We start from the raw sequence: 24,918 nt of genomic DNA, 5'->3' as shown, positions 1-24,918 counted from the left end.
TTAAGATGTTTTTCAGATATTTTTAGTGTTTGGGCCCTTGTTTGCTGCCCTGGGCTTCATTTAGGAGGAAGGTTAGGACAGAAATGTAAGAAATAAGATAATCAATGAAAGCCTGAAGCCATCTTATATTCCATTGCTTGCTTCTCCCAAAGACATTTATTTTGAATATTTGTCTGCTTTTTGATTAAAACTGCTAACAAAAGTACAGCTCACCTTTTGATACAAAAACTGACATAGTCATCTTCCAACTCAGGGCCAGCACCAGAGGATGGCCAGGTCAGGCCCTGGCTGAGGGCTCCTCCTTAGGGAGGGAGAGTGGGTAGCGTTCCCATTCTGCGGCAAATCGCACAGAGGGAGCTCCCAGGCACCCACCCACACAACTGCACAAGCCCGCAACACCCACCTGCATGCCCCACCTACCTCTCCTGCTGCAGTGAATGTTGGCTGCGCTGTGTACTCATGCCTTCCATCAACCAAGATGGCTGAGACTTCCCTAAGGGGCTGATGCCCCTGCCATCGTCTTGGTTGATGGCAGACATGTGTGCATATGTAGCACACATACGTGCCATCAAACAAGATGGTGGTGCAGGCATCAGCCCCTTGGGGACCCGATGCCATCTTGGTTGATGGCAGGCACACGTGCGCACTTTGCACTTTGAATTGGGGTCTGAAGAACACAGATATCCAGTACAAAGTGACAAAGCACAAGTTGATTTGATCAACATGTATTGGGCTTACCCTGAGAATCAGCCAAATGCAGCTAATGCGTATGTGGTGATGTTCCCAGGGTGGGGTCTGAAGGCACATAAAACCAGTACCTTGTTGAAGATGAGCAGGTTTGGGGGCTAGATAATGCCTGGATGGGTGACTGCCTGAAAACCACATATACCCTGCTTTAGGTTCAATGAAGAAAAAAAGGTGGTATACCAAGGTAAGAAAAATAAAGTTTAAAAAATTGCATGTGACTGGCCTAACTATGTCTGTTTGGTTTTCAGTATGGTGCCATCACTTTGAAGTATTTTTCAGAAGCCTCCATAAGGAGTGCATATCATACCCATTGTGTCTTTCAGCATGATCTCAGAATAAAATAAAAAAGGCCAGTTTCAGTGTTTAAAGTTAGTATAGTCAATGAATGAGAGAGCAACATACCTTTATGACGAAGGTACATGACAGCAGTTTAACTATATTCTTTCAAATGAGGCAAGTTCAGCAAAATAGTGGATTTTTATTTGCAAAAATGTTTAAATTTTACAATGTTGTATGAGAGGTAGAATTACAGAACACTTGCTATAAAGAACAATTTGGAGTTTCAAAAATAAATGACAGTTGGGATGGTACCAGAGGGAGGCTTAAAATATTGAAAAAGGGCCCTAGTTCTTCTCAAGCTTCTTACTTCAGCAATTCCAGTTATGCAAGATATAACTAGTTCTTGATTTGTATAATAAGTAGAGTACTTCACAGGGGAACCCACCCATATTAGATTAGAGTACACATTTAACTAGAATTGGTCATGATATGAAACAATGAACTTTCAAGATCTATAATAATTACTTCCAAGTAATGTAGTAATAACTGATATACAAATGTATACTCTTGTTCAAGTAGTTATAAATAGTACAATACACACACAATGTATGAATGTCAGTAATTATGACCATGGAGCACAAATCTAGAGACATTTTACAAACTTCAACACGAGATCTTTATGCTACTGAAATTCTAATGGTTTGAAGATGCATTTTAAATCCTAATTTAATTCTGTAAAAACAAATTGGCACTAACATCTGAGATATTTTGAATATAAATATGCTCTCAATTTTATGAACACATGAATACCAGAATGCAGATTATAAAGGATGAATAAATGTGCTATTAAGGATGTCCTCCTATTAACTTTTCTGTTCCATGTGTCTTCTTCCTTTAATATATTGGTAGTCGCATGAGCAAGATTTACAGAGTAATTTCTGATGATTCAGAAGAAAAAACACACTTGACACTGTCCTACCATTTAAAAAACTATAAACATTTAAAAGTCATGCAAAAGAAACATACAAGGCATACATTATAAATATAAAAGTATTATATAGAAATATAAATAGGTAACTAAGCTATAGTATTTGAACAGGGTCTTTAGCTATGAAGACCCTTTGAATTCTTTATCTGATGGGGGATATTCTTCCACTTGGGTATTAAACATCAGTTCTGCAAGGAAAGGCAAAGCAGTAGAGGACATTAAAATATAGTTGAATGTCAGTCAACATCAAATTCTGAATGCCCCTTGCATGTCTTGGCACTTACTCAAAACCTCTGACCCACAGGCCTAATTAGGGCTGGCAGGGACCCTCATTTGGCCCACAGGCTGTTTTCTCCAAACCACACCCACTTGCCGCACACCTGACATAATATGCAGCATCAGGCATGGGGCAAGTAAAGACACAGCTGCAAATCAGGAACTTAAAAGTGTGCTCCTGATTGTTCGCTGGCAAGTGGTGGCTCACTGATAGCACCGAGCAGATGTGGCACTGACACATCACATTTGAAGTTGTCCATTCGCAGGTGCAGTTTGGATTCAGACCCGATTGCAAACAGCCATTTTTTCCTCCGCAGACTGGCTTTGCAGGCAGCAGAGGAAAAATGTTCATTTGCAGGCATGGTTAGAATCCAAATTGTGCCTACAAACAGATAAAACGGGGCTCTCTGTCAGGGCCGATAGTGAGCCCCACTGAAGTTATCACAAGATATCAACTGACACGTGGCTGCAGGGGAAGCCAGATTCAGTTCCCTACCCCTGCCCTAAATATATCAGCTAGCACTCTTTAACAGTAGAATAAATCTCTTACTGAGAGCACCATACAAAATATATTAGCATAGAAAGCTGCCTTAAACTGACTGAGTCAGACCACTGGTCCATCTGGCTCAATATTATCTACACTGACTTGACAGCAGCTCTCCAGGGTTTCAGGCACAGAATTGTTTAAGAAGTTTTTATTTGGTTTTTAAAGATGTTTAAGTGCTTTATCATCTGTATGCTGCCCTGCAGCACAGTTGTAATAATACTGATAATAATAATGGCTATGCTCTGCCTCCACAGTTGGAACTAGTTCCATCTGCTACTCCTTTTTCAACCACCCATATTCTTTCTCACACACACCATAAACCATTACACAGTGCCCCTGCCACTACAATAGTTTTCCCAGTTTCTCCCTACATTCTGCTCTCTCCAAACTACTTTTTTCCTTTTCTTAGAACTTGCAGTCTATACTGCTACTTTGAAATTCCCTTGATCGTAAACATGCCTGGGAAAGAACAAGCAATTTGCCAAAGAAGTTATATACTACAGCAATGTACATGACTTATAGATAAAAATGTGGCTCCCCCTGTTCTGTACCTTCAGTGTGATCTAATTGGGGACGGTAGGACAAGAAGAGCCAGGAGATCCCAACAAGGAGGGCTATCACTAGATTCACCACAATCCAGGGCTGGAGAATCTGTTCCTCTGCACCCGAGGTCCTGAAAAACAAACCACAAGTTCTGATTATGGTCAGACTTGATATGACAGTTCTGTTTAACACTATAGATGTAATGTATGAAATGCCTCTTAAGCAATAAGGTTAGTTATAAATCTATAAAAATCAGATTAATTTAACATTGCATTTCATCTACCTTTAAGCAGCTACTTACCTATCTAGTGATGGGTACAATAAAAAATAGGTAAAATGTTACATGCAGCAATATAGGTTTCACTATGGTCCAAACTGTGTATGAAGGCAGCAGTTCCATGAGTTTAAACATGAGCTGTCCCAGTCCATAGAAAGAAGGGGCGAGGGTGTCCAATTTTGACAGGGAAAAGAGTTACATTCCCTGTGCTACTAAACTCCCTGCAGCCCCTCACACCAAGCCTTTTTGTCCACCAGGTCATTTCCCATATCAGAGCTCAGCTGAGGAGCACTTAGGAAGAGAGACTAAAAAAGGTAAGCTGTGGGTAGAGGGACGGCCCTGCATTCCTCAACCACATGACTTTTTTCTTGTTAAAATCAGATCCTGCCTCCCATTTTCCATATGACTGGCTTTACATATAGAACAGATACTGTTATGTCTAGTTTGTGTTTTTATAAAGTCATCAGCAAGGCAGTATTTTAAATACTCTTAAGCCACCTTGATCTGTTGGCCAAAATTCTTTCAGGAGCTTTTGCTTTGGGGGATCATTGACCCCAACGTTGACCTTAATACTAAAAGGCCTTACAACAGTCATAAGTTGCTTGCAGTCCAGAACTGGGATGCAAGATCTACTCAGTGACTCCTTGACAGCTACAACCTGGAATTTTGATGCTCTGTTTAGCTGAGCTAGAAAGAGATTTAAAGCGATTCCAATTAAAATTTTTGTAACGAACTTATACATCACCACATTATTAATGATAATTAGATTTGGGCAGTTTTAAATCACCTACGTCTTCCCCCAATTTTTTTTTATAAATCTGGGGAACCCAATACTGACATCTGCGCAAACTCTAGATTATACGAACTATTAACCTTCCATTTGTTTCAGTAAATGAGCGCAGGCAAAGGGTCACAGAAGCAAAATTATGGGGACCTGAAAACTGAACTACCTAATTTGCAACTTTTGGTAATGTAATATCCAACAGTTTCTTCACTTCCCAGCAAAATAACAGCAATTTAGCTGATTTTGTATTACACCATGTACCATATTACAAATACTTTTGTACTGGCTAATACAAGTAGTTCACCTTCTATAAGAAAAAAACCATAATTCCTACCAGAGGCTTCCATTCTCTGAAGGTGGTGTGTACAAGTTGATTCTGTCACTCGTCATTTGCTGGCTCAGAGACAAGATAAGAGCAGCAAAATACACTGAGAAAATTAATGAAATTAATAACATTTATTGATTTTTCAAAAACATGACACTGAACTTCATCCCAATGGGATTATCTTCAAAGAATGTCTACATCTCCCTCTTCATTAGCCCCAAACCCACTATTTTCCAGTGTGCTATCCACCAAGGTCATATGTGCCTTGTGCTGTTGTTCTATTTGGCATTTCTTATACATTCAGAGTAAGGAAATAGAACACTACATTCTATCAGTCTTCAAAAGCACTTCACTACTCCCATCAGAGCCATCCTTTTTTTAAAAAAAAAACTTAGTAATCAGCTTATCAGTTCTCTAACACGACCTTTATCTAACAAACTATGACAGTAATTTTCATGGAAACAATTACTTTTATAGACAACACAATATGAGTATTTTATTATTGTTACTTAAATCTGTATGCCACTCTTCCATATAAATATACTCAAATATTTCAAGAGAAAGGACATGAAGGTCCGCTTAAAATCAGCAATAGAGTTGTAATTAAAACGCATACATTAGTATTTTTCTAATACTTAATTTTCAAGCTGTGATGTCTTACAGAAAGAAGCAATTGCTGCTGGGTCCAAGGTAAGGAAGCCTCGTATTGCTACTGATGCTTTAGCCAAGTCAATCCTGAATAGTGGGTATGAAATAGGTTTGTTTAAAGCTGCGTACAACATGGCATCAAATGAATCAATGTAGTATATTTTAGTCTGATAAATGGCAATCCTAAGGCAGTCAATGAGAAAACTTCATTAATTTTAATGGAACCAGACTGTATCCTAAACCCCCACTCTTAGGGACTGCTGTTCCATGAAATAAGTGGCACAATCAGTACTTCATCAGTGCATAGTCTTGCTCTGGGCCAGTTAGATGAGCTAAGCCACTACGGTGCAGAAATGTGGGTCAGTGGTACCATGACAACAGCTTCTGTTGTCAGAAGTGAAACTGTGGCATCACTCAGTGCCATTGCAGTTAGGAAATGGGAGGAAACAACAGAATACAACGGAGATGAGGGTAGCACTGGGAGACATACATATGCACATACATAGCATCTTAAAGGCCACCACAGTGCTGGCAGGCCAACCTGTAGTGTACTGTTGCAGCTATAGCTATCTACAAGATCAACCTTTTAATAATTTTTGCATACAACTGGTTTTCACTGCAAAGGTGCCTTTAGAAGTAAACCATTTGCATTGCAATAAGGCTAAAAAAAATGCATGAAAACTGTACCTGTCAAAAGCTGAAACAGTGCTAATTGTAAGCAGAAGGTAAAGGAGACACTGAGCAGGATATGCCAAAGTCTTGTATTGCTGCAGCAAGTTTGAGTTATTCGACAGCTGGTTTCCTGCCAGAATATAAATCACTATGATGTTCCAGATAGCATAGCCAGCAAGGAAGCCATGAGTAAACAGTCCAATCACCCTAAATGAATGAAACCGCATTAAAATAAAGTATAACCTTGTACAAATCTTAACAGTTAAAGTGGTTAGGGTGTAACAGATTTAAAAAGGAAAGATATGATCTTATATATCATCTAAAATATGCAACCTTTCCCAATTTAGTTTATCAATGCATTCAACCACATAAATGCCAGCTTTTGCTCCTAAACTTTATGTTCCCTAATATATCTTTACACTTTGGTTCCACTGGTTATGTTCGTATTACTATATTTAAGACATTATGGAGACTCCGGAGGGCAGGTGGTCAACAGCTCAGAAGAAAAGTATGTAGTTAATCATCTTCACATGTATATCCGCTGTGGATTGGCAAGAAATAATTACAGGTAGAGCCTCATACTGCTTAATACTCCTACAATTCCCTAAAAGGTTGCCATGCAATGTACAAGTGAACTGTTGTGCGTGACTGCACCTATGGTGCAGAATACCCTTCTATATTTCTCTGTGTGTACGCTTAACACTCATTACATCTTAGATACACATTCTGAAACACACGTAATTCAAGCATAGGAATTTTATAATGTGTGAAATGGTCCCTAGTTACTTGTTTAAAAAGTGTTCACTAGCTCAGAAAAAGAAAAGAAAAATAGGCTGCATGCTATCATCTCTCTATTTATTCTATGGCAGAAAATATTTAGTCTGAATAGCTATAAATTGTCCAATGTAAGTAGTTTCTGTTGGAATAAACAAATCATGGTCACCAAAATCACCACTTATGCTATAGGTGGCAGAGAGCTTGTTGTGCAAAGGGGAAATGCTGTCACCATATACAGCAATAAAACAAGGTTAGAAAACTAGGGGAAAGAACAAAGGACAAGGACAAGTAGCGCTGTTACTAATGATGCAGCTGGATCAAAGATGAAAGGAAGCCCAGAGGTTGATGCGCACAGATGCGAAAGGAGAGTCCGGAGTTGTACGATGCACACAATAGGAACATGGAATGTGAGAAGCATGAACCAGGGAAAGTTAGAAATTGTCAAGCAAGAAATGGAACGTATCAACATGGCGTAAGTGAATTAAAACGGATGGCGATGGGACACTTTCAACCAGGCAACTACAAAATATTTTATGCAAGAAATGATAAATTAAGAAGAAACGGGATTGCTCTAATAGTGAAAAGTGATGCAGCAAAAGCAATTAGGGGCTATAATGCGAGGTCTGAGCAAGTTATACCAATGAGATTAAACAGGAAACCTATTAACACAACCATCATCTAAGTCTACGCTCCACTGGCAAATGCAGAAGTGGAATAGGGGAGAGATTTTATGCAGAAGTACAGGAAGAAACTGATCACACACCAAAACAAGAAGTTCTGACAATCATGGGGGACTGGAATGCAAAAGTAGGGAACAGAGAAGAACTAGGAATTGTGGGGAAATGGGGCTTGGGAGACAGAAATGAAGCAGGAGGGAGACGTATTGAATTTTGTGAAGCCAATAATTTGTTTCTTGCAAACACATTTTTTGAGCAACCGAAAAGACGACTGTACACGTGGTAGTATTGTTTATTACGGTCGAAGACCAGTAAGAATACATAACAACATACAAAATATACAACAATTAAACACATTTAGGATTGTTAACTAACATGATGGATGAAAATTATTTACCGTGAACAGTCGGGATTTGGTTATAGATTTTATACATTTATATATGCATATACATATACAGTATGAAATAAATTACGGTATATGAAGTGGGAAAACATTCAACTATACTAGAAATTGAGCTATAAGTTAAAATTATTATCTAAAATGATAAAACAGAGTTAATTACCATGGACATTACCCATTTACTTATGAAATTAAACATATGTAATATAAAGCGCATCACAGTAGGAACAGCTAATCTAAGTACACAGGCTTATACCCTTCCTAATAGAAATATTTATGGCACAAAATTTGGCTACTGGTTCAGTAATATGGGCGAGTTGACCGGCAAGGAGATATTTAATATAGAAATCCTCAGTTCTGCCTGGAAGGTGAATAAGTAAAGGGTTGATTAGGGAATTTCTGATTTCTTGGTAAAAGGAGCAGTGGAAAAAAACATGATTAAGTGTTTCAACTGCCTTCGCATTACAAGGGCATAGCCGCTCATTAAATGGTGTTTTATTGAATCTGCCCAGCAGGATCGCATTTGGTAGGCAGTTGAACCTTGCCCACATAAATGCCTTCCTGTACTTCGGTAGAGATAAATTAAAGAGATATTGCATTGGCCATTGGGGGTTAGGGTTAAATAGATGTTTTTTAATGAGAGCCAAGTGTTGTTGAAGATCCAGGTCATTTACACGTTGTAAAATTTGCACTTTCGCTCTTGAAAAGCCCATATTTAGTATTACGGGAATAGAGAACCCCAGGGAAGTTATTTTGGTACTAAGCATCTCTTCCCAAGAGGAATGAAATCTATCTTGCAAGATATGGGGGGCTATTCCATTGGGACTGAATAGTAAATTCAGCCAAGTGCTGATCCTCAGAGACCAAATTCGTGCTTCTAAAGATGGTATTCCCGCTTCCATACGTAGGATGAAGCTGGGGAGACACGAGGGAACAGCAAAAATAGACCGAAGAAACATATTCTGAACTGCTTCCAATTGGGCAAAATTTGTATAGGTTGCAACTTGTGAACCGTATAATAACTGAGGGATTATTTTGGCTTTAAAGATTCTTAAGACTGGAATAATGAGCTGACCCCCTTTATTAAAATAAAAGGAAAGTAGGGCTTTTGTCGTTCTTTTGGCATTTAGAATGACTGACTTCATATGTAAAGCCCATGAGCCAGTTGATTGAAAAATAAGATGGAGGTGTGAAAATTTGAGGGAGAAATATCAATAATTTTAAGATATGCAGATGATACCATACTACTAGCAGAAACCAGTAATGATTTGAAACAAATGCTGGTGAAAGTTAAAGAGGAAAGCACAAAAGCAGGACTACAGCTGAACGTCAAGAAGACTAAAGTAATGACAACAGAAGATTTATGTAACTTTACAGTTGACAAAGAGGACATTGAACTTGTCATGGATTATCAATACCTCGGCACAGTCATTAACCAAAATGGAGACAATAGTCAAGAAATCAGAAAAAGGTTAGGACTGGGGAGAGTTGCCATGAGAGAACTAGAAAAGGTTCTCAAATGCAAAGATGGTATCACTGAACACTAAAGTCAGTATCATTCAGACCATGTTATTCCCGATTTCTATCCATGGATGCGAAAGTTGGACAGTGAAAAAAGCGGATAAGAGAAAAATCAACTCATTTGAAATGTAGTGTTGGAGGGGAGCTTTGTGGATACCATGGATTGTGAAAAAGACAAATAATTGGGTGTTAGAACAAATTAAACTAGAACTGTCACTAGAAGCTAAAATGATGAAACTGAGGTTAGCATACTTTGGACACATCATGAGAAGGCATGATTCACTAGAAAAGACAATAATGCTGGGAAAAACAGAAGGGAGTAGAAAAAGAGGAAGACCAAACAAGAGATGGATTGATTCCATAAACGAAGCCACAGACCTGAACTTACAAGATCTGAACAGGGTGGTTCATGACAGATATTATTGGAGGTCGTTGATTCATAGGGTTGCCATAAGTCGTAATCGACTTGAAGGCACGTTAACAACAAGAAAACTAGGAGTGGGGAACCTTTTTTGCTCTGCTGAAGGCTACATCCCCCCAAGGGCTGAATCCAGTTGAGGTCTGGACCCGGTAGTGTCTGGAGAGCCAAAAGTGGGCAGGGCCACCCTTTCCTCTCCTCCCCCGCCCCACCAAGTGAGCTAGTTGGAAAGGGAGAAATCATTTTTGCCAGAGATTAGTACTGATAGCTTGCTAAGGGTTTTTTATCCCTCCTCCTTCCATCACTCCATCAGTTTCAGCTTATTTCCCGGGTTCTCTCCAGGCTCCTCCCATCTCACCCACCCACATGAAATTATGCAAAAGGCCACAGATTGCTTGCTCTTACTTTAAACTACTATACTTTGACAAATACAGCCAAAATTTAGACTGTGCGTTGGGGGGGGGAGTAACCAATTGCAAGTTCAGAAGAAGGAATCACTGGGAAAGTTCATTCAATTAAGCCACCTACCCACTTTAAATAATAGCTAAGCAAGACAGATTTCATACCTAAACCCACGATGAACCGAAAGTGCCACATCCTTGGTGGTCCAAGCAGCTTTCATATCCATAAATACATCAATGTTTTCAGTGGTTTTAATCAAATCTTTGCGGTCAGCTGCCTGAAAACGTCCTTAGGACAGAAGTGAAGTTTAAACAATTGTAAAGATAATAACCGCTAGTGCTTATGAATATTGCCTATTCATAATAGCATCTGGTAGGTTTTTTGCACAAGACTCTGAACTGACAATGGCATCAATTTCTTTACTATACTAACAGGCAATCTTTTGCTTGATTACTTGGAGCATAAATCTCATTGCACTAAATGAAACTAATGAGTAAACATGCATAGGATGGCACTGTGAGCCTTTTTAAAATTCAAGTACTGTTCATTCCCTTTTCTTTTTTGGAGAAAAGGGTTTGTTTGTAGGGTTCTTATTTCTTCTGGGTTGCATCCAAGAACAGAAGGAGTTTTTTGTGGAAGAGACTTTGATCTAGTGGAGGCCTCTGCTAATGGAAAAGAAAGGAGATTCTTGTCGATTTCCCCTTCTTCCTGCAGCGCCCCTGTGCTGGAAGATCCAACAACCCGCTGGACAGAGCATATTTTCAGAGGGCACAGGAGAAAAATGATGAAAATTGCCTCCCCTCCTCTTCCGTTAGCAGAGGTGTCTGCTGAATCAAAAGCACTGGATTCAACCTGCTTATAGTAATCTAATTAAGTGGCTTCAGTAGCACTTAAGTTGATTTTAAAATAAGCCAGCTTCATAACACGGGTCTTACAAACAAACTCTAGTAAATTTCAAAATAAGCCAGCTTCTTATTATGGGTTACAAAACTGGCAGATTTAAAGGTAGCATGGGGAGACTTGGAAAAGACTGTATGCTGGTGAATGGGGATTAAATGCTGCTGCTTTGGCTGAGCCACCTTGTTTCCTGCTGTGAACACGCAGCCCAGGCTGCACTAAACCCTGTCCTCTGACCCATCAGCTGATGTCACTAGTGATGTCAGCCGGTGGGCATGACTTTGGGGAAATGGCTTCACAGGCCAAATTAGTCCCCTCTGGGGGCCACGACTGGATCAGAGACTGGAGGTTCCCCACCCCTGAGGTAGCACTATATCATGGTTTAGCTTTATTGCAGACTGCTCATGTGGGGCATCAGTCTGAACTGCTGCTCCTTGGTGTTGTCCTACTTAACCAAAGGCCACATTCAGATGATCGTATCTCAGCTTAAAAGTCAAGATATGAATGCGCCTTCTGGCCACCTATATTACCCCTTTCTTACTCCCTTCACACAAGGGAACAAACCAGGAAGTCTTCCATTAGCTAGTTTCCCATTTTGTCTGAGCCGGGAAACTATAGTTACTGACTTCAGAACAAGCCAGAATATTAAAATGGAAATGGACTGCCTTCAAGTCAATCCCGACTTACGGCGACCCTATGAATATGGTTTTCATGCGGCAAAGAGGCAGTGACTGGCCCAAGGTCACCCAGTGAGCTTCATGGCTGTGTGGGGATTCAAACCCTGGTCTCCCAGTTTGTAGCCCAACACTCTGACCACTATACTACACTGGCTCTCAGCTAGAATATTAAGCTAACCTCAAATCATGGGAGAGTATCCTGGCTTATTCCAAAGTTGTTAACTTTAATTTCCTGGTTTGGATGAAAGAGGAATCTATACCTAATGGAAATCTTCCTGGTTTGCTTGGTTGCTCAAGTGAATGGATTACATGTGCTGCCAAATTCTTGTTCATAGGGTTGCCCAAACATGGCCTAATGGTATGATCTCTCCTGCAACTAAAATGATGTAAAATGTACCACAGCAGTATGAAGCCACTGAATTTTACCATATGGAGAGATCAAATAAGCATACCACCAAATATCTTATTTTCAGCAAGCCAGTCTAAAAGCATGCATTAAATAACATAGCTGTTCATTTAAAACAAGTATGTGTTATTGAAAATCCAAGAAAGCACTTACGATTTTTTTCAACAAACACCTTGCTAATAGGTTGGCTAACACCAGTTGAAACAGAAAATACAGGATGCTGTTCTGAGCTTTTTACTTGCTCATCTTCAATGATATCTTCTTCTTCCACTCCCAATTCATTGGAACTTTCTACTGGCCAAGTTTTCCTATTTTATAAATAAAAAAGCTATCCAGCTGACCACCTATATCGTTATTATTATTTGTACAGTGCTTATAGTATTTGACATGCTAAGTGCTCAGTAATGTTGCCGCAAAGATTTTTACCTAAAGCAAATGACATCAAAGTGGAAATGGAAAAAGAAACAAGTGTTAAAGCTAACTGAAGAACAATCATTTTTGTAGTTCGTATCCAAACAATCTGTAGAATCTTGAAAAAAAGGTTACGGACACTTGCTTTTTGCCACCATAGCTTACTGCAGACTGTACCTTCAAAAACACAGCCATTGAGCTCAGCTTGGCTCCCCCCGGCAACCCCACAGCTCACCTACCCCTAGGGCCAGTCCTGTTCCCCATGGCAGCCATGCTATGCCATGCCCCCCAAGGTAGCCATTTTGTGATTGGCATCCTCAGCACTCTCTTAACATTCAAAATGTGCCCACTAGTCCAAAATGATTGGCAACCCCTGAAATACAGATAGTGGCTAGGAAATGAAGCTGTGAGCCATGAATCCCCTGGTACAGCCTGGACCGTTTTAGCTTCAGTCTCCATTTGCAACATGGGAATAAAAACATTGGTCTACTGTACAGGATTGTTGAAACAGTGTAACGCACTTTGAACAATTTGAAATGGTATGTAAATGCATTCACTATTCATAAATGAGGGTCTTTGGGGCTGGAAGGTGGGCAACATAATTTTTAAAACAAATGTAGATGAACGGAATTAAAGGCTACCATACGCTACAATGTCAAACTGCAAGAACGAAGTTTGATGTTACAAAAGGTTTGGGAGGGACACAGGGGAGTGCAAGTCAAACTGGAAGCTCTCACTTTACTCTTTTCCGTTGTTTACGAGTCACAGTTTCTTCAGCTGGTGGAGGATCCACACCATTTCCATTCTGTTCTGTGAAAGATGTCTCAGATTCTGAAGATTTAAAATAGAAAACAAGACCATCTTGTTGCAGTATTTCAGGCCGCCATAAATTGATACCCAAAGAAGGAAGGGTGAGACAAACCATGTAAAACATCTCATTAAAAAAATTATCTACTTCCTTTTCTCTGAAGAGCTCAAGGTGATGTACCCATGCACCCATTTTATCCTTACAATAATACTGTGAGGAAGATTAGGCTGAAAAATAATGAGTGGCCCAACATCATCCAGTGAGATTCATGACTGAGTAGGGAGCTGAGCTTGGGTCTCTCCAATCCTAGCCTGACAGTCTAACCACTACACTATACTGGCTCTATAGATAAAATTATTACAAAAACAATTTATAACTTGACTCTAAAATCAAGTTATATTTACTTGAAGTATGCTTCATGATAAGCTTTTCAATTTAGAACCATTTTGTTTTACCACAGTCATGAGTACTGTAGACACTCTCAAAAAGAGTGTTCATATGGCCAAGCAATTAAGATTTGTTTTTGTTTTTTAATGTGAAGGATAAAAGACATGCTAACATGCAAAAGATGCTAAGTGAGCAGAACAAACGCTGCTGTTCTGCTCATTTTAATTCTTAGCATTCTGCAGTAGCTAACAGTTATATTTTCAAGCAAGAAAAATTTTACTACACGCACAACCAAATATTATTACTGGTTGTGTAAGCATTCATGCATTTATCACAAATGTACCCTGCTCTTCCTCCAAGGAACTTGGAACTGCAATTGAGCCGCTCAACAGCCCCAAAGCTGAGAACTGTTCGAAGACAGGGGTTCCCAAACTGTGGTCCATGGGCCACCAGTGGTCTGTGAGCTTCATTCAGGTGGCTGGCAGCATGTCTGCATTAAATATTCACACTGACTTTTAAATGTATTTTGATGCTTCTTTTATTTCTTATATTGTATTTTATTGTATTACAATTTGAATTCTATAGAATGCAAATTACAATAAAATACAATGTAAAAACTAAAGGAAGCAATTAAAAATCACAGTGCACAACAATTGCTACAACAGGCAGAAAAACCATCAAGTGGTTCGCCAAGACCATCAGCAATTTTCAAGCGCTCTATGGCAAAAAGACCACAGTGGCTTATAGTCTCTGCCTGACTTTCTCCCCTGCAGTTCTCCACATACCTGCAGGCACCCTTTTTTTCTTACATTTCCTCTGAGGGGGAGCATCCTGTACCTCAGGTGTCAGAGGCTCCCTGCTCTCAGATGGTCGGCGGACTGCAGCTTGAACGATGCCATCTAAAAAGCAGAATCAAAAAGCAACTTCAATCAGCACCCTAAATAATACTACCTTGATCTTCAAATATTACATGAAAACATTTCTCTTCTACTTAGTTATTGCTGAATTATCCCAACAGTTCATGGGAACATTATTTTGCTGGGTCTTTAACAGACACATACAGAAGACAGTTAAACTAAGGATGTCAGCATTTAAAAAGACACAAGTTAAGGAGAATAACATGCAACTTTAACAAATAGCATAGACCAGGATCCAAAAGGTTCCTGGGAACGCATTCCAGGTTCTCCACATTTCTCTTCCTCCAACCCCAGTCACCAGCTTCTTGTGCTGTATTGGAAGCCCCTCTCATAGCTGCCCCAAGTTTCAGAAGCAGGATGTTCGGAACAGAAACCCTCAGAAAGTCCGCTGCACATGTGGAAACTCACTGCAAAGACCTTTTGATAACTTGCATAAATATAAAATCTAAATATGTCAACAAGATTTGCCTTGGCTAACATGCTAGTGCTAAGCTTGTAAGGGTGACTGAAGTCATCTGAACTCTTATGAACAGGGTTAGGAAATAACAGAATGCACTACGATTGCCATGTGTGAAGCCTTCTAAAGATGTCAGAGTTAAAAGCCGACAACAGGCTCAACAAGATTTTTGGGACTAGCACAGGAAAATAATTTCTGCAGGTGAGATTTTCATCAAAAATAAATGGGGGCTAAAAGAAAAATTACACTACAACGGTATATAATGTTACCCCCCAATAGCCCCTTGTAATATTGACCTTTGCAAACTGACCTTTGAAGAGGGTATCAGCAGATGGGAAGAAGGAAAAAGCATAAGCCTTCCCCTGCCAACTATTTCCCCCCTGAAACTTAACAGTTTGGAAAGGTTTTCTTCATGCTAGTGGCAGTGCTCAAATGACATATGCCACAAACTAGTATGCCATAAAGTAGTGGTGGAGAGCCTGTGGCTCTCCAGCTGTGGCTGGACTCCATCACCCTCAGCCAGTAAGGCCTATAGTCCAAGATGAAGGGAGTTGTAGTCCAACAAAGGTTCCTCACCCGTGCCATAAACCATGGCTTAGCACAAACAGTCAGTGTAGGCTGCTGAATCCTTCTGACTACGCTCCTCCTCCAGTGTGAGCAAAGTGCCATGAGCCTTCGCTTACTCTGAAGTCTGAATCACTGCTTGTGGTTTGTTTCTTGGGAAGCAGAACAAGAAGCTGAGAACAAACCTTGGTTTCCGATTATGGTTCGTTCACAGGGAACAAACCATGAGCACTGGTTTGGATGTCAGAATAAGCAAAGCATCAAGATTTGTTGCTCCCTTTAGGGAAGGAGTGAAGTGGGAGCGATTTGGCAGCATGGGTTTAACATTTTGACTGAATGTGTGTGTGGGGGGGAGTGGCAGATAGGAGATAGAAAAATGGCAGATAGGAGAAGGGTTTTAACTACTCCTTATCTCAAGCAAAAATGCCCCCTCTCAAGATCATTTTGCAATATAGTAGTTGTCAGACTAATATCACAGCAGTGTAATCTTTAGCTTGCCCTTGAGAAGAAAACTCATTATGCACAGGTTTAAAATAAAACAAATCTGAAACATGTTTGATGGAAAGTGAATGAAGAGATACTAGAGAGGTTGTATTACAAATTTAATGTGAATAAAATTAAAACTCAGCATTTAGCTCTAGTCTGAGTAAAATAATATATATGTTTGGAAAGCAAAAAAAGAGAATATTGTAATAATCTATACAATCTGTCAAATTACTGTGCAATCCTAAATGTGTCTACTCAGAAGAAAGTCTCATCAAATTTAAGTGAGCAGAGGCAACTAATTTTTGCTCTTCAGCCACACTACACCAGATTAGTTTCTATAATGCACTTCAAAACCAATACAAGAGCAGTGGTTTAAATGTATCTTTTAAAATATTAGTGTTATTGTTCAACATTTGAACAATGAGTGGGAAGAAAAAAGACTCAAAAGCAACTCTTGGGTGTGACTCCCTGACTAGTTCCAAGTAAGCAAGATGCTCAGAAAAGACAAAAACAAGAAAAAGTAGTTAAAAAAAATCCTCCTCTGTCAGGGTGTACTGGTTTACACAGTAATTAGAACATTACAAGGAATCTAGGTTCATAGACAGATTCCAAGTACTGCACATCCACAAAAGAGGCACGGAACCTCACAAGGCCTCAAATGGAACTGTAACAGTCAGAGCAATGGTAATGGTGAACTTTAATCTGAAACATGGCACTTAATTGTCTGTACTATCTGACCTAGTTAATTAAAGAAGGGATAGACTGCAATACCATCAACCTGTACAACTTCTCCTTACAATTGGCATAAGTGACCTGCATGGGACTCACTGTGGTGTATTTTCAACCCCAGTAAGACATGAGACACAATTAGCTCAAGACGTCTAGAATATGCCTCATCTGTTATTGGATGTCCTACTGATAAGGCTCTGTTGGCTGAGCAAGAAAAAAATAGGGGAGATGTAGGAGAACAGATCTGGATGTGTATGCCTTTACCAGTGTGGTGTGGTGGTTAGAATATGTTGGACTCTGACCTGGGAGACCAGGGTTTGAATTCCCACTCAGCCATGAAGCTCACTGGGTGATCTTGTGCCAGTCACTGCCTCTCAGCCTAAATTACCTCACAGGGTTGTTGTGGGGATTAAATGAGGAGGGGGAGAACCATATATGCCACCTTGAGCTCCTTGGATAAAAGGTGGGATATAAATAAATTCATATTGTATTTATATGCGAGTCTCCTGACCTGACGACTCGCAGTCAGATATTTCTAGCTTGTTCAGTAGGTTACATGATGATGGAATTTTCTGTCAAGTACACAAAGGTCTGGTTCACATGAACAAGTGTGCTGGTGCATATTTAGAAAAACCTTGGTTACAGCTTGTGGCATGTTTGGAATGAGACACTCCATGAGCCAGGGTTCACATATAACACACCAAACCATGGCTTAGCGCAAGGTAGTGGGGGCAAAAGCAAAGCAGACACCATTTTCCAGATGTGCACCAGCATGCTTGCTTGTTCACACAATGTCATAGTTTGGCCTAGTATTACATGCTAACTGAGCCTAAGTCTACTGTTTAACTAAAGTTGGAGATTACATCATGCTATCTAATGAAGAAAGACTATTCTAGCTATTCCAAATTGCTACTGATAAGATTAATGAGAGCAATGAGAAGATCAATGGAAGGAGCTGTAATTTAGTTTAAAGACAATTTGGTAATACTACGTATATTTCTTGCTTACAGAAATGCTCAAAAAGCAGCAAATAAATTTTGAAAAACTCATCTTTTTAAAATCTTATAAATATAGAGCAAACAAAACAAAGAGTATATAAGGAATAGAATGATTAGGCAATTAAAGCTGCCTTGTTGCATCAACTGAAATTATCACTCCATTCATGACCAGCCATTGCGATTTAGCTCGGGACTGACTCCCCTCAGCTGCTTTCATACATATTATTTGTTGAGCTGCCTTAACTGGAGCTGCTTTTATTTTATTTATTTATTTGATTTATATCCCACTCTTCTTCCCAGCAGGGATATATATATATGTTTTCCTCCATGACCTATTAAATTTGCAGAGCTCAAGCTTTGAGCAACATAATCTAGGCTCACTAGCCACACATAAATCATGCTATCTATTAAAATGTATGCACTGCAACAGCAAGTATTTTATATGCTATTCATCCAGTATCTACTGTATTGTTCTCAGTAAAACCAGCCTCTTACCTAGTGAGTTTTTTCCCTTGGCCTTTTTCTTTTTTTGGTGACCAAGAGGAATTTCATCTGGAGTAAAAAACAAAGAACTAGTTAGATATCACAGAACAGGAATATTAATACCACTTAGCATTTATATAATGTTTTCTAATGTTGAAAGTACTTCACATGCATTATCTAGCTGTAATCCTTACAGCAACTCTGTAAGGTAAGCCTTTGGGCTAGAAATGTTTACATAAATAACATCCAATCCATTTTTCCTTGTTCTATTCCAGTTCCTAAGGAGACTTTTAAAAATCTGCAACCGTATTAATATACAATAACTACTATAATTTAGGCTGCAGTCTCAAATTACAATTCCACTAAACTCAATAGAATATCCTTCTGAGTAAAGATGCCCAGGATTGCACTGTTAACACTATTTTGTTTATTTATTTATTAAATTTGTTAATAAATTCGCTTCTACACAAATAAGGGCACTCAAAGTGACTTACAGTTAACAAAAAATTAAAAAGCAAAAAATGGAAAAATATATAAAAAGTTAAAAACAAAACAGTACATAGACAGTGCAGCAACCCTTCTTAGGAAGGCAATAAGAAGCCCTCCAAAAGCCTTACAAAGTTACGAACCAAATACCTGGGAGAAGATAAATGTTTTTGCCTGGCACCTAAAAATGGATAATAATAGTGCCAGGCTAACCTCCCTGGGGAGAGTGTTCCACCATGGGGGGGGGGGCATTACTGAGAAGGCTCATTCTCATGTTGCCAAGCTCTGCACCTCTTTCGGAGGAGACACACAAACAAGGGCCTCCAATGCTGAGTGCAACATTTGAGAGTATTCTAGCATAGAATTCTACACCCTCCAGCCATGGATGGCTGAAGGGAAAAAAATCAACTTCTGAAAACCAGATTCCCGCCCCCTCGGACAAACATTATGGTTTTTGAAAACCTGACTCACTGATAACTACTGAGCAAACAATTACACCTTCTCTGAGAAATATAAGGCTGGTATTACTGAGAATGTAAAGAGTTTTGTGCAAATAAATTATCTATTTAATAATAAATTAACTCACCTCGGTTTCCACTTTACAGCAAAGATTTTTCAAATCAAGTTGGAAAAGAAATTAGAAGAAACATAAAAGAAAATACTATTAACTTCAGAACGGATGGCAATCCAAAACTGTTAAAATCCTCCCACCCAACAGGTATAGCTTTAATATCTACACGGCAAACAGCTCATGGACTTTTGGACTAGGGAGATTTCTCTGTTTTCTCTGAAATGTCTGTGCCTGGCAACTTCTCCAGTGAATCAAATAATCTTACCTTGGTACTGGTGGAAGAACACGGGGTGGGTACTGAAATAAAAACACAAATGTATCTTTGTATATTAAAAACAGCTATCCTCTTCTTAGCACATATCCAACAATTGCATATTTGAATGTAACTAATGAAGCAACATGATGGTTATAGTCAGGACATCAGACATTTACTAAAATGTAAGCATACACCAGGACTTTTAACTCAATGGCTAGAAGATTATTACTTTTATATTTATTAATTTCTGTCCTTTTTTTCTGCCATAGTACACAAGACAGCTTACAGCATAATCAAAACAAAGTACAAAATACAGAGCAGGCCAAAACTAAACAAAGAAATAAAACAGTAGTTGACACACAATTGTAGAGTTGTAGCACAATTTACAATACACAATCCTATACACGTCTACTCCTCAGGCTCATAGCCAGCCTAAAAGTTCAGGGAAGGCACCAAAAAAAGGGGGAGGGGGAAAGAGAGAAAAAAAGATCTGTAATAAATTTATTTTTTGGAAACAAAATTGGGGGGCACTGCCCCCCCCCCAGCTGCAGGTCTCCTACTTCTATGCAGTGGATCTTCCTCCCAGGTAAGTACATCTAGGACTGCAGTCTCAAATGTATAGAAATGCCCATCTAAATAAAGGAGTAGCTGTGGGCCTCCGGCCAACAGTTTAAGGCTTTGAAGTTAAGACCATTAAAATCCTTGAAAAAGAGATAGGGCAGATATTCTCAATGTCTGTTTATAGCAGTCAGAGCCGCCAAGCAAGCTGCAACACTCCGAAACAGATTGGAACAATGCAAACGTATCAAATGTCAATAAAGCCTAAAACCTATAAAACAAACCGCAGAACTTGGGACAAGGCAGCCTCCTCCATCGCCATCAAATAAAGTAGTATTCATTGCCTTTCTAAAAGAATATGGATGCATTACCCAATCCAAACAGCTACATCATGGGATACACACCATATTTTGAAATGCCACAAAAATATTTTTTTTGTTACTAGGCTAACAAGTTCAGCCTATACATCTGATAATTCTCTCTCGGTGAGACAGCTTAACATTTTTTACATTAATTGAACCAAAAGGAATATGGTTCTGAAAAATCAGATAAAATATTTATCTCAATAAAAAAGCCTGAGAATAACTCAGAACTCACCACGTGCTTCTTCCCCATATCATTTAAAGTGAGACTCCATGTGACACAACACAATCTCATATCTACAATGACCTGTGTTAATTCTCTACTAAAAATAAACTTTCAATATCCAGGATTAGCAGGAAGTAAACCTTTGCTCCATCTGATTGAGGGCCTGACACTGCTTTATTTAAAGTCCAGTTCTGTTAATGACTTGGCTCAGAAGTGGGTACTTAATGGCAACTAATTTTTAAAATTTAACAGCCTGATCCCATCTTTCAAAAGCAATGCTGATCGCAGTGAAACTACTAGGAGCAACTGGGTCAGAACTGAGCTTAAGCCTCCAGTCCATCTTTTGGCTCTAAAAACTTCATTCTGACACAAAACGTCATGCTTAGTTTCTGTACTGAAAACCGAAAAACAGGACTCATTTGCAGTGCACTTATTTATTTATTTATTTAATTTATTAAATTCCTATACCGCCCGACTAGCATAGCTCTCTGGGTGGTGTACAACAGAGAAATAATACAACAGAGAAATATAACTATACACAGTATATAAGTAGCCAAACAATAATAATAAACAACAAACTAATGAAAACATCTCAATAAATATGCAATTAAGCAATCCCCACACATTTCACAACAGTGTCTAACAAAAATATGCTGTAGTCCAAATAAAATGAATCTCCAAAATTAAATCTTGACCCCAAAAACAACTAAAAAACAACTAACCCCAGTAGTCTATAGACATCCTGAGCAGCAGGTTCACGCGCACATACACACACACGGTCACTGAATTTATTATACTTAATCACAGATGTATAAAGAAGCAGCTAGATCCTCAGATTACTCCAATAGCACAAGTGCGACTGAAACTAAATGTACTTACAGTAAATCTCTTGGCACTGCTACTAATTGGAAATAACAATATGCTGATGCTTTATTAGCAACTATTGCTAAGCAGTATTCTTAACAGACAGAGGTGAACATTGAGGTTTAAATGTTATTATATGTTTACTTGGGTGAACGTTGAGTTCAGTGGTACTCTCTTCTGAGTAAGTAAGACTGATCTGCAAGCGGCCAAAAGACACTGTATTACTGTTGTAAAATCAAATAAGACAAACTTTGCAGGAGAAATGAGGATGATGTGCTTTTAAAATGTGGGTAAGTTTCCTTTTAAATAGAGTGGCTGTGAAAATACAGAATCCACTACAGAAAGATGGTACATCACTCAGACATTACTCTTGGTCTTAAGATGTTTCCCAAAAGTCAAAAAAGAAATCAAAATGGTGTACTGGTTAGAGTACTGGGCTAGGACTGTAAACATGTAAGTGCAAGTCACCTACATATCTTTGAAGCTCACTGGGTGACCTTGGGCCTATGGCTATCTCTCAGCTGAACCTAATTCTTGCAAGGTCGCTGGGAGGATAAAATGGGATAAACCATTTGCACCACCATGAAGTCCTTGGAAAAAAGGTAGGATACAAATGTTATTTGTTTATTTATTACATTTATAAACTGCTTCACAACCAAAAGTTACCAATGTGGCATACAATAAAACAAAATAAATAAGAATTAAAATAAAACAAGTTAATAAATTAAAGACAGAAATTCTAGAATAGTGTAATTTGCCCACTTACTTTATTCAAAACACCTTAAGGGTAGAAACATCCCTTAAACAACTAACAAAGCTGGAAACTAAGACACATACACACAACACAGGGTCACACACACTTGACAACTGCAGTCAAATGAGAAGCTGTACATGTGAATGATTCTCCATGGCTCTGCCTATTGTGTGGTGAATTACTGCATGTTAACAGCTCAGCATATGGTGACAGCTGCCACATGGAGCAATGCACACCCTCCAACAGCTATTGAATGAATAAAGTGGTCCTTAGAACATTAACCAGTCAGGAACAGGTGATCCCAGTCTCAGACTGTACATTTCCAACTCAACCTGAAGTGCATAAAATAACCTCCACCTGGTGGTGAAAACACAATAATAGTTACCGGAGGAAAAAAGTAAACAGCATTTAAAAAGGCTCCCAGAAATTGCTGGATCACTTAGAAACATATCTTAAAAGGGCCAATTCCAGAGAGATCTCTGTGGAAGTCAGCCAAAATAGTAAGAAAAGAACCTCGTAGCATCTTATAGAACTGTAAAAACCGAGTAGTCTTTAAGGAACCGTAACACTTTTTTTGGTATTTTTAATTATTAAGTGATGCTAGAATTATATTCTGCACCAAGACTGAGAAGGCTAGTCTTTAAAGGGCCAGCCGCTGCCTCCTCTCGCACCATACAAAGCCACGTCTCCCTCCTCCGAGAGCGACACAGCAAGAGAGGGCAAGCGGCGGAAGAGAGGAAAAAAGCGGGAGGACTACCCCGGCACCGAGCACTTCCCCTCCCTCACCGAGCGGACGTTTTCCATCCTGCCACCCCCGCCGAAGAAGAAATAACGGCGCCCTAAGACCGCGCCCAATCACCAAGGCGTTGCCGGAGACGCCGAGGGAAGAAGTGGGAAGAGGCGGAGGAGCCATTTCCGGGCGGGAAGCAAAGAAAGGAAAAACTGCGCTCCAGCCCTGCTCACAACTCCCCCTGTTGGGCTGTGGAAATTCTCCGTTGTTGTTGTTGTTTCCCTTTCCAAGGCGTCCGCCCGCCTACCTCAAAAGGGTTTTCAACTGATCATCATTTGCCACGGAATACGGCCAGTTAAAACCCAGCCCTCGTTTTACTTAGAAGGATGGTCTGCTGCAGCAAGCACAAGAAAACAGCGTGGTTCTTCAATGGTCGAAAGATTCATCCTACAGGAAAAAATTCTGTGGAATTTATACTGACTCAGACCATTTGGGACTTAAATGGTGCATGACACAACATCAGTTCAATCTTACACAGCTGTGTGGGAACCTGGACTCCATCTCTAGTCTGCCTTAGCTAACGTAGCCACTAGTCAGGAATGATGGGAGTTGTAGTCCACTAACTTCTGGAGGACCTCAGGCTCCACACGCCTGCTATATAGTAAGGATCTACTCAGAAGTAAGTCCCATTGAGTTCAAGGGATTGCTTTAGGGACTCATCTCCCCGAGCTCCATCCAGGCAAGCAAGGGGCACTATCACAGTTTAAGGACACACTCCAGCCAGGCAAAAATGGGAGTAAAGCACCAACGCATATTACAAGTGTCCTGAACCAGTGGGGCGGGGGGTGTGACAGCAAGGCAATCTATTCTTCCCTAATTCCTCCTCTTATGTGTTTATTGCTTTTGCAAGCTTTGCTCCTTCCCTTCCTCCTTTCTCTCCCTCTGCTCTCAGTTAGTTAGTTAGTTAGTAATGGCTCCCTGAGTGCAGAGCCACATGGTTGCTTCAGCATGTATGAATTTACCTCTTTGTAGTAATCAACCTTAACTTCCTTTATTCTTTCATCTACCAGTCTTAATAGACGAGTTATTTCTGCACTCTGGTGTAATATGTGTGTGTTTCATTGTGTTTCGTGATGTTTTCATGGCACTTATCATTTTGCATGGAGTACAGTGGCAAACACTGATGGGACAGACTGTGCGCTTCATGCATCTTCCCAACAATGTGTCTGATTTATTGGTCCAGGAGTCAGACACCGTCAGCAGATAACACCTCTGTTCAGGGGTCTGCATTGGATATCGATTTCTTATTGGGCCAAGTTCCAGGTGTTATTATTGCTATATAAAGCCCTTCACAGTTTTGTGTGCCCACCTGCGAAACAGGCACTGTTAGAGGCGCCACATAATACTCATTCCGCACTTGTAAGGAACAATTCTTTGAGTGTGGCAGCACCTACTCTTTGGAACTCCCCGCCCCTTTACATTAGGCAGGCGTCTTCGCTCTATTCTTTTCAGCATCTGCTTAAAACTTTTTTCTTTCTTTCGGTGAGCCCGTTTAGACACATAGATGCTGATGTGTTTTAATATTTTTGGCCTGTTTTGCTTACAAAATG

At 39.7% G+C, this 24,918-nt stretch overlaps 1 protein-coding gene across 4 annotated transcripts; it reads right to left on the bottom strand.

Moving 5' to 3' along the window:
* Positions 1–1,204: 1,204 nt before the first annotated feature.
* On the bottom strand, positions 1,205–23,884 carry TMEM237 (transmembrane protein 237). 4 transcript variants are annotated; one of them, XM_061607980.1, is made up of 13 exons: positions 23,843–23,884; positions 19,824–19,855; positions 19,574–19,584; positions 18,514–18,570; positions 14,653–14,766; positions 13,410–13,503; positions 12,415–12,569; positions 10,446–10,569; positions 6,102–6,293; positions 5,428–5,501; positions 4,776–4,869; positions 3,389–3,510; positions 1,205–2,202 (listed from the first exon to the last, which is right to left on the bottom strand). In XM_061607980.1, exons 1-13 carry the CDS (start codon positions 23,867–23,869, stop codon positions 2,135–2,137), a joined length of 1,164 nt encoding a protein of 387 aa, XP_061463964.1. In that variant the 5' UTR covers positions 23,870–23,884; the 3' UTR covers positions 1,205–2,134. The 4 variants fall into 4 exon arrangements, with proteins under 4 accessions (XP_061463964.1, XP_061463965.1, XP_061463963.1 ...); XM_061607981.1 differs by lacking the exon at positions 23,843–23,884 and adding an exon at positions 23,365–23,579; XM_061607979.1 differs by lacking the exon at positions 23,843–23,884 and adding an exon at positions 20,970–21,226.
* Between the last annotated feature and the right edge of the window lie 1,034 nt (positions 23,885–24,918).

Source organism: Rhineura floridana, chromosome 2 (genome assembly GCF_030035675.1).
Source record: "Rhineura floridana isolate rRhiFlo1 chromosome 2, rRhiFlo1.hap2, whole genome shotgun sequence".
NCBI classification, from domain to species: domain Eukaryota; kingdom Metazoa; phylum Chordata; class Lepidosauria; order Squamata; family Rhineuridae; genus Rhineura; species Rhineura floridana.
The sequence above is the reverse complement of the archived record's forward strand: the minus strand, read 5'-3'. Positions and strand labels throughout refer to the sequence as shown.